Source organism: Eucyclogobius newberryi, unplaced genomic scaffold (genome assembly GCF_026437365.1).
Source record: "Eucyclogobius newberryi isolate DKJ021-1_F unplaced genomic scaffold, fEucNew1.0.hap1 SCAF_6, whole genome shotgun sequence".
Classification (NCBI taxonomy): Eukaryota; Metazoa; Chordata; class Actinopteri; order Gobiiformes; family Gobiidae; genus Eucyclogobius; species Eucyclogobius newberryi.
In genome coordinates, this window is record NW_027316278.1 from 22,338,182 (window position 1) to 22,347,532 (window position 9,351).

The following is a 9,351-nucleotide window of genomic DNA, read 5'->3' on the forward strand; positions in this document are numbered from 1 at the left end:
CTGTGAAGAAAATAACCTGTCTCATTTCCTTCCTTAAAGGGCCCAGTGAGACTTGAAGCATTTCCTTCATTGGCACAAAACAAACAGGTCAGAGTTTGAGGAGTTTGAACAGGTGCCTGACCTGAGGTTCAACATTGTCCCCTGTATACTACAGTCTCATTCATGGTCCTTCTCAGGGGTGTAAAGATTACACCCATCACAGGTCACAGGGTTACATTATTATGGTCAGGAGCAGGGCTGAGAGATTGTACTTTTTTAGGGGTACACATAATTGAAAAATACCTATTTGGTATGTGTGTAGAACAATCCTTTTCAGTATTGCTTCAAAAACTGCTTTTATCATTTATGTCTGGTGAAACAGCCTGGTAAATTTCAGGTGTCTCAACACAGCCCATTTCATTTGGTAGTCTAAGGCCCCGTATTTTTCTTGGTATCAGTATACCTTTATTTTCTTTCACTTTTTTTTTTAAAACCAAAACTGTATTTTTAAACAGTATTCAGCCCTAGTCAGGACTGGACAGCGGTAGACAGTCAGATGTGACTGGTGATGGTGTTTCTATAATAATGAGGAAATATATATATGTACAAGTATTTTTAACCAGTTTTATTTGATAAGATGTGGTGATAAGATACTCACAGGGTGGCTATTTGTTAATTAAAAAAATACTTGTTCTACAACACATGGCACATACGTTACACATACATTCTGTTCATATGCCTTACTCAAAAAGTGGACAATCTTGCATTTGAAATGATTTACTTGTAAAATTGGATTACCACCAAATCACCACACGGACATGCTTTGTTTATAACCCAACTTCTGATTATAGTTTGAAACATAACTTTTCTATTGTCACATCTCTGCACTTAGTTTCAATCAGAATATAAACAAGGATGTGATTCATAGTCTAATCAGTCTATCTTTGTGTAGACCACACAGCCACTCGGCAGGCACAATGGCAGGGAAAACCTAAAGCTTGTAAAGTTCAATGGGTCATATTGCTCCACAAACACAAAACTTGTTTCTTTTTCACTTCAACTGAATATACACCAAAGTTTAAAGAATACACACCTGACTTACTGTTAATTATTTTTTATTGAGTAGCATTTTGAATAGTGATTTGAACAAATGCAGCACAAATATCATCCTTCACAAAGTCCTGACAGGTGAAAACAATTGTAAACAGCAGCTTTGGCAGTGTCACTTCCTTTCCCGATCAGCTCTGATGGATTAGCCTACCAGCGCTACCAGAGGGAAACCATAAAGTAATCATTTACAATCACATCACTGTAGATCATTGTTCAAGCACCATGTGGCTGCCCATCATCCTGAGTGGCCATACATTTCTCTTTAAAAAAAAGTGTAATCGAATCAATAAATATGATATGTAGCTTAGTCAAACCAATAAATATATATACATTTCATGATAAATAATGACAATTTAAATTTGGTTAAGATTAGGAACCCATCGAAAGCAGTATCCTCCAAGCTGAGTCCTTGTTGTAAATGCATGTCCATGAGTAAAGACTTGTGTTTTAATTGTGCTGTGTTCTCTGACAGAAGCTTTGAATGAGGAGCCCTTCTCTCCCTCCTCCAGTGAGTGTTTTTTTTCAGTGTTGGAGTTTGAAAAGGAGGTCTGTAGTCCTGAGAAAGAGCCAAACATGCGTATGCTATCTGCTTCAATCTTCTTTGGGCCCGTAGCAGCAGCTCTGTGGAGTACAGCATTACAGCGTGTGCTGACATCCCTTAACATGTCCTCCACTGAGTCTGACTCCGTCTCATAACCCTCGTCCAGCCGCTGCCTCTTACATGGACTCAGGGTGGGCTGGTCCTCATGTGGTGTTACTGCGTCGCTGAAGTTTGATTCACTAACAGTCATTAGTTTCTTAAAGATAAAAAAACAAATAAATAAAAATAAGTTAGTGAAAATATGATGACAGAATAGATTGATTGAAAATATTCACTTACTTCTAGTGCCACAGCCAAATGCTTGGCACGACTGGCCAGTTGCTTCAAGTGACGGTTTCTTTCTTTATTACTTTCAATCTCTTCTTGTTTATCCTCAAGAGTCTTACGCAAAACACAAAAATGTGTATATCAGCCATGACAAATACTATGATTATCATATCCCTGAAGTAAGGTGTAAGTGGCAATATATTTTTTTAACAATATCATTCAAACACATGTTTCAAATGAAGGTACCTGATGATCAGAGTATCTAAGCCCACAGCCATGATATTGAGACATTTCTTCCAGGTTTGCCTTGTTCTGGACTGGGAGATTGCCTTCATATTGAGTAAGTTCTCTGTCTTCTGAAAAGAAGTCTGGTTGAGGTGTGAGTGGTGGGATTACACAGCCCTGGAAAGGCATGAATTCAGCTGGAGACAGGCTACTCTCCTGAGGGGAATCTGAAATGGCATGCTATTAGATTGTACAACAGCAGTGTCTAAAACAAGTGCAGATGTACTTACCTGCTGAAAACTCCTGTGCATAATCCAGAATGTAGTCTTCAGAATCACAATCTTTGGCCTGTCAGAGAAAACAAAAAGTTAATTAAATAAGCAAACAACAGTATGAAATCTCCATCTCATGAACCAACATTCACCTGAAAACCCCATGGACAGTAACATGAAGAATGATATGTCATTGTGGTGGAATAACAGGAGCCTGTGTCCGTGCTGCTCATTGTAACATCTTAAATCTCATTTGAGTTGTCTGAATTGATTGTGAGCTAAACCAGCTCTGCCTTGTAGCACGATGTCATCAGACGACTACAATGTGATTGGTGCAGAATTCCAGCACTCATTGTCAAACATTAACAGACTCGGATGGACGCACTCCTTCAGATGCATTCTCTTGATGCACAGATAGGATTTAAATGTCCATTTCAGGGAAAATAATATAATAAACACATTTTACCATGTAACCTCGAGAGCTGACATCATGCGTGTCCCCAGATTCATCAAAATCATCCCAAGCAATTGTGGAAAAAGCTTAAAAAAAAAAAAAGTATAATAAATATCGACATTTCTTTCACTATATAACACGTATATACACACGTTCAACAGAATATTGTAGCTATTGTAAAAGAGTCGACACCATACCTTGTTCTACGATGCACGGTAGCTCTACATACACAGTGACTGGACTGCTGCTTCTTGGGACCATTGGCACCACCAACTTTTCCTTCAGAAAGAACCATTTAAACCAGTGCACTGGCATTAAATACAATACACAGATTTAGATCAATGAATCAAAATGCTATTGCTATCTCAACCTTGCTTTCAGTAGGGTTTTCTGTTTGAATGGCGCAAAGAGCATCAAAAACCATCTTGTCTTTTTTTTTGCGTCTTGTTTCTGCACAACTGAGACTGAAAGACGCAAGACTTTTGCGTTAATATAGGTTTTTTTTCCCCGGTCTGTGCCGCGTTTTTACGATTTAGCCCAATCAAAGGCATGTTGCTGTCTCCAGGGAGTGACAGCGTCCTCAGAGAACAAACGGGTTCAGGTTAACGGTCCCAAAGTGTGAAGTGGGACCGCGCGCAACGGCGCCAGAGCAGCAGCTGCGTCAGAAAAGAGGGCTGTTCCACCAGTTCATATGGGTCAGGAACAGATATTTGATTTGAGTTGCGTATTTTGTGAGCTATCATTCAAAGGGCAGGCCACATGATGGGGGATTCCAAAGTGAGCATTAAACTGTACTTTCAATTAGGCGCCGTTAACACAGAGCGGAAAAGGAAGGGCAATTACAGGTGACAGCTTAGTAAACACTCGTGACAAATGCTCCATTAGTAAACAAACAAGAGTAAGTCTAGTTGGCCCTTAACGCTGAATGCACCTGTGTGGTCGACACTGTGTCGGCGGGTCGAGCTGCCACGCGTAATGGATTATCAGATAGTATCCTTCAATTGAGCAGGTTTTGTTGGCACGGTTTAACTGAACAAACAAATGTAGCACCACGTAAACAATCACAGTGACTTGAATAGATACAAAGTTGGATGTTTGAAGAAGGTGGTCACGATGTACTGTAGAATCCTTTGTCAACCAACTGATGAAATCCATTCAATCCTTCATTCAACTTTTATTTCAAACTCTAGCTCCATTAAAATAAAATAGACAGTGTCCCCTAGTTTGGCTGGTCAGGCAAACTCCCTAATTTAAAACATAAGGGTGTTCTTATTCTAAGTCAAGTCAACCACCAAATAAGATGAATCAGTATCAGTTTACACCAAATAATAAGCTAAAATTAATAAATATTTAGTCCCTAAATTTCATTTTTAGTATTATTGGCGTCAACTTTAAAATAGGAATTTCCAAACCCAACAAATGTGCATAAATAAATAACTAAATAACCCTATTGGTGGAATTTTAAATCTGATTTTCACAGAGGCCAATCCTGTCAGTTTCACGTCAAGTTTTTGTTTGAACTTCAAAAGGTTCATAAACAGCTTCAGTTTGAACTGCAGTTTGAAACCTGCAGCAATCATAAGGCGCTATCTTCAAGATTCACTGATTTTCTCCTTTCAAGTCATTTTAATGTTAAAATACATCAGTCTAAAGAAAATAATCCTTCTGTTTAAGTGATGTCATGTACCCAAGCGTGAAGTCAAGTGATATGATATCATTCTCAAAGTCAGATCATCTACAACATCAAAATATAATTCATGTTCAGTTTTATTATTCATTACATGACAAACAATTTTAACATTCATTCAACTTTTAACATTGGTTACAAACGTTAAATGAGGTTTGAAATTGTATTTCTTATTTATATTACTATAAACTGTACAAATATATGAATGAGATGTATCCATCAAACGAATAAAGAATAAGCCGTTTCCCGTAATGTCGGGAAATAACAGTTGGAAGGGATTACAACATTGTCAATGCCTCCTGGTTTAGTGATGCCAGTAATCTGAGGTTGTTTGTACACTCCTGCATCAAACTATATTGACTGCTTTCCATCAGAACCCTTGACATGCTGCTGTCAGAGGAGTCACTATCGGCTGAATCACTATCTGACTCATTCACAAAGCTGTCCCACTCCTTGTCCAGTGAATGCAGTGGATCTTGAGCAGCTTGTTCTCTCTCGCTGGTCAGCTGCAGTGCACATCTGGCTGTGAGTGATGGGGGATATTTACTAAAAGAATAGTCTGCCAGGCTTAACTCACACAGTTTTTGTGCAAGTTTATTGCAGTGGCTGGTCCTTATATTTGTATCATTCCTGTCCAGTGGAGCAGCAGGTTTTCTGTTCTTAAAGTTGATGTAACAGTCTAAGAAAAATGCCAGAGTTGGTGCACAGAGTCGGAAGTTTAGACGAACAAGAATTAAACACTCCAGGTTACACAGCTGCTCCTTGGTGAAGGCATCACAGCACAAGGTCAACAGATCACTGACCCTCGGTAGGCACACTTCAACCTGTGTGAGTGAAAATTGAGCATTTGATTAATTAAGGCTAACTTAGTCATTCATTATAATATTCAAATCAGACTGGACATCCACAAACCTGTTTACTGGCAAGAAGAAGTGCAGTGACTCCCAGTAACTGAAAGCAATCTGCAGCCACTGGAGTGGATGAAAGGAACCGATCCATGATATTGACGGTCAGGCAGCAGCACTCAAAGGAAAGGCTCAAGTATTGGTGTACAGGAATAAGCCAGCTGACGAGTTTACACCGAGCTTCTGCGTTCAACTGCAAGAAGAAAACATATGACAATTAAAATTGCCTATTATTCTAATATCATTGGGTAAAAACAGGCTTACTTGTGGTTGGCGCACCAGACTCTTGCAGGGGTAAAAATGAGTTTCCTTTTCCTTTTGGATCTTGTAGCCTGTGTCCCCGTACTGACGGTACCATGACAGCTGCCCTGACTGCGGCAGCGCGTCTGGAGCTGGAGACAAACATAATTCGTCCTCAAAACCGGAGTCGCTCAGCGTGCACGTAAGTTTCTGCTTTCTGTGACGGATCGTGTGAGGAAACGACGATGTTCCGTCAGCCCGTCTTTGTTTGTGCGCATTTTGAGGATCTGAAGGAAAGCACGAAACCATGTCTGAACCTTACTCCTTCACTGACTGAGTGTGGTGAAGGGGCTTCTTCACATCACAGATGACGGCACTTTCCCGGGGTCTTCCCCGCTCCTGCAGTGGGCCGACCCTTATGGCTGTTGCCCTGCGCAACGTTGACATCGTAGACTCCATATTTAAATATTATGAATATGCATTCAGAGGGGCAACACTCAGGGGGGGGGGGGGGGGGGGGGGGGGGGGCAGGTTCAGTGCCCTTCTACTTGCCTGAATACTACTACAACCTTTAGTCTATTTGAAACAAGTCGGTGTAATCCCTCATTTAGTCTATTTGGTGATTTATGCATATTATTATTTACTCATTTTAACATTATATGTCACTAGTGAATAAGTAAATCACTATGAAATTCAACGGAATTAAGTTTCAGGTCAAAATATTATACACATTGTAGAACTATTGCTTGGTTCGTTTGTCACTATTTCACAATTAAAATAATTAAGCACATTTTCCTTATTGCTTAGTGCCATTACAATCCACAACAATTCGAAATAATAATGAATCACAACTGGTATTTAGGCATTGGATTTGCCTAAATAATAATAATGACAATGATAATAATAATAGTAATAAATACAAATGGCAATGATCGGCCCTGCCGCCGCCCCGCAGCTGCTCCACAAGAGGAGATGTGAAATTTTTGGCAAAATGTGCAGCTTTTCCACACATTGATCGTAGCACTTAGAATTGAAAAAAATGATCATGTTTGATGCCCATTCCAAGGTCTCTCTTAGGTTAAACGCCCTAGGAGGAGTTTGTGAAACTATAAACTGTAAACATGTTCAAATTTCAGACATTTGCAGATAAAACATGGAAGGTTTCTGTCATTGCTACGCTACACCATAACAAATATGACATGGGTGTCATTGACGTTTTAATCAGGATACCAAAAGGGAATTTTTTCGAAAAACTAAATATTTTTTCTCTTTATATAAGATTTATTTTTACTGTAGGGGTGCTACAGTCGTAGGTTTACGGTGAAGGGTTTCACAACTTATTCAAATTTGATGCAACATGGACTTATATGTGCAAATGGCAGCCAATTTAAAATTTGGGAAATTTCTGAAATTCTAATTGCAGTTTGCAGCTTTGCCGCAAAGAGACCGAAAAAGGTATGAAAATTAATTTGATAACTTTTGATGCCTCACTCCTCAACTTTTACACCTTTTTCAGCAAATTTCAGCTGTTTCGAGCCAACACCCTAGGAAGTACCACATTTGGAAAAACTGGTGCTTTGAAAATGTTGATCCTATATGGCTTGATTGGGCACAAGGCATTTCCATGATATTTTTTACTTCTCTTGTCAATTTACAACTCACAGTGAATGTTGCGGCTCCATCACACAGAGACCATAACATTTATACCCAAAAATGTGATACCTTTTAATGCCCTGAAGATGATTGTCACCTAATTTAAAGTTGGTTGAACTAACGCCCAAGTAGGAGTTTGTTAAAGTTTAATGTGTAAAAATGTGGAAATTTAAGGGATTTTCCCATTGGGATAATATTGGAGGTTTTTGTCATTGGTACAGCTCCAGGTTTACCGCGGGAACAGCGGTACCAGGGAATATCGCCTTCCGGGGATTAACGGTACCGGGGAATATATATAATAGGCCTGACCCCTCCTGGACCATGGTGCTTGATGTGCATTGTACATAATTCTTCTAACTTTCAACTGGAAACAGCATTGTCCAATCTGTACCTAAAGATGTTGTATCTTTTAATTTAATCAAAAAGCTTTTAAATATTGTGTCCAGAATTGTGAGCACTCAAATGAAACATGTTGTTTATGATCTTCGAATCTATTGGGACAGAGACATTTTGACTAATATTGATCAGTTATTTAATAATAAGTTTTGCTGTCATGCCCTAATGTTGTGACGTCAGAATTCAGTGTCATAAAAGCAAAGTTGTTGTTGTTGTTGTTTTATGGCGGTTGGCATCCGAGTGTTGCATTACCGCCAGACTTTATTCCTCAGACGTTTCGTAGTCCTCAGACTCTGTCGCAGTCCGTAAAAGTACTCCTTCCATTGCTTTGGTGTTACAAAGCCCATGAGGTCACGATATGTCTTTGTGACTAGAATAGTTGTTGTGTTGTTGTTGTTGTTGTTGTTGTTGTTGTTGTTGTTGTTGTTGTTTTATGGCGGTTGGCATCCGAGTGTTGCATTACCGCCAGACTTTATTCCTCAGACTTTTCGTAGTCCCTGTTTCAGATCTTGTTGGTGTTGTTGTTGTTGTTGTTGTTTTATGGCGGTTGGCATCCAATTGTTGCATTACCGCCAGACTTTATTCCTCAGACTTTTCCCGCCAGACTTTATTCCTCAGACGTTTCGTAGTCCTCAGACTCTGTCGTAGTCCGTAAAAGTACTCCTTCCATTGCTTTGGTGTTACAAAGCCCATGAGGTCACGATATGACTTTGTGACTAGAATAGTTGTTGTTGTTGTTGTTGTTGTTTTATGGCGGTTGGCATCCAAGTGTTGCATTACCGCCAGACTTTGTGTCAGAGACCAACCGGCTTTATTCCAGGGAGACTCTTCTTCATCTTCCTCTCCCTCTTTGACGTTCGGTGCTTTGGAAGTACAAAGCCCATGAGGTCATGGGACGTCTTTGTTGTTGTTGTTGTTGTTGTTGTTTTATGGCGGTTGGCATCCGAGTGTTGCATTACCGCCAGACTTTATTCCTCAGACGTTTCGTAGTCCTCAGACTCTGTCGTAGTCCGTTGTTGTTGTTGTTGTTGTTGTCGTTTTATGGCGGTTGTAAAAGTAGTCCGTAAAAGTACTCCTCCCATTGCTTTGGTGTTACAAAGCCCATGAGGTCATGATATGTCTTTGTGACTAGAATAGTTGTTGTGTCAGAGACCAACCGGCTTTATTCCAGGGAGACTCTTCTTCACCTTCCTCTCCCTCTTTGACGTTCGGTGCTTTGGAAGTACAAAGCCCATGAGGTCATGGGACGTCTTTGTTGTTTTACAAAGCCCATGAGGTCATGGGACGTCTTTGTCGTTTTATCCATTAGAAGTCCTTCTTCCATCACTTTGGCGTTTCTAGGCCCATGAAGTCAAAGCGCGTTGGAACATCCTCTTGCTCCTCATCCTCGGCTCAGTCTCCAACACCCCCCACCTCTATAAACGTTTACCCAGCCCTGTGCTACATAAGTAAGCAACCACAGCCTGACACAAACCCTGTGACTGAATCGCCAGAACGTTCCGCAGATTGAACTCCCGCCCATTATTCCGAAACCACAAGGCCAACCCGGCCCTTTCTCTATC

General features: G+C 40.2%; 2 protein-coding genes across 2 annotated transcripts; both read right to left on the minus strand.

Moving 5' to 3' along the window:
* Window positions 1-1,093: 1,093 nt before the first annotated feature.
* Window positions 1,094-3,336, minus strand: mcidas (multiciliate differentiation and DNA synthesis associated cell cycle protein). The gene is made up of 7 exons (XM_072433884.1): window positions 3,279-3,336; window positions 3,106-3,187; window positions 2,921-2,994; window positions 2,473-2,530; window positions 2,204-2,409; window positions 1,970-2,071; window positions 1,094-1,886 (listed from the first exon to the last, which is right to left on the minus strand). The coding sequence occupies exons 1-7, from the start codon at window positions 3,330-3,332 to the stop codon at window positions 1,443-1,445; spliced, it is 1,020 nt and encodes a 339-aa protein (XP_072289985.1). The 5' UTR covers window positions 3,333-3,336; the 3' UTR covers window positions 1,094-1,442.
* A 1,533-nt stretch (window positions 3,337-4,869) lies between these two features.
* On the minus strand, window positions 4,870-6,050 carry LOC140346999 (cyclin-O). The gene is made up of 3 exons (XM_072433301.1): window positions 5,765-6,050; window positions 5,508-5,693; window positions 4,870-5,419 (listed from the first exon to the last, which is right to left on the minus strand). The coding sequence occupies exons 1-3, from the start codon at window positions 6,047-6,049 to the stop codon at window positions 4,874-4,876; spliced, it is 1,017 nt and encodes a 338-aa protein (XP_072289402.1). The 5' UTR covers window position 6,050; the 3' UTR covers window positions 4,870-4,873.
* Between the last annotated feature and the right edge of the window lie 3,301 nt (window positions 6,051-9,351).

What these genes read in the sequence shown, in the direction of transcription:
- mcidas (XM_072433884.1), bottom strand. Translation starts at nt 3,332, where the DNA reads ATGGTTTTTGATGCTCTTTGCGCCATTCAAACAGAAAACCCTACTGAA. An exon ending in AAAACCCTACTGAAAGCAAG is followed by an intron (nt 3,188 to 3,278) that starts GTTGAGATAGCA and finishes TTCTTTCTGAAG; the next exon opens with GAAAAGTTGGTGGTGCCAAT. An exon ending in TTAGATACTCTGATCATCAG is followed by an intron (nt 2,072 to 2,203) that starts GTACCTTCATTT and finishes GTTTTGCGTAAG; the next exon opens with ACTCTTGAGGATAAACAAGA.
- LOC140346999 (XM_072433301.1), bottom strand. Translation starts at nt 6,049, where the DNA reads ATGGTTTCGTGCTTTCCTTCAGATCCTCAAAATGCGCACAAACAAAGA. An exon ending in GTCTGGTGCGCCAACCACAA is followed by an intron (nt 5,694 to 5,764) that starts GTAAGCCTGTTT and finishes TTCTTCTTGCAG; the next exon opens with TTGAACGCAGAAGCTCGGTG. An exon ending in TTCTTCTTGCCAGTAAACAG is followed by an intron (nt 5,420 to 5,507) that starts GTTTGTGGATGT and finishes TCACTCACACAG; the next exon opens with GTTGAAGTGTGCCTACCGAG.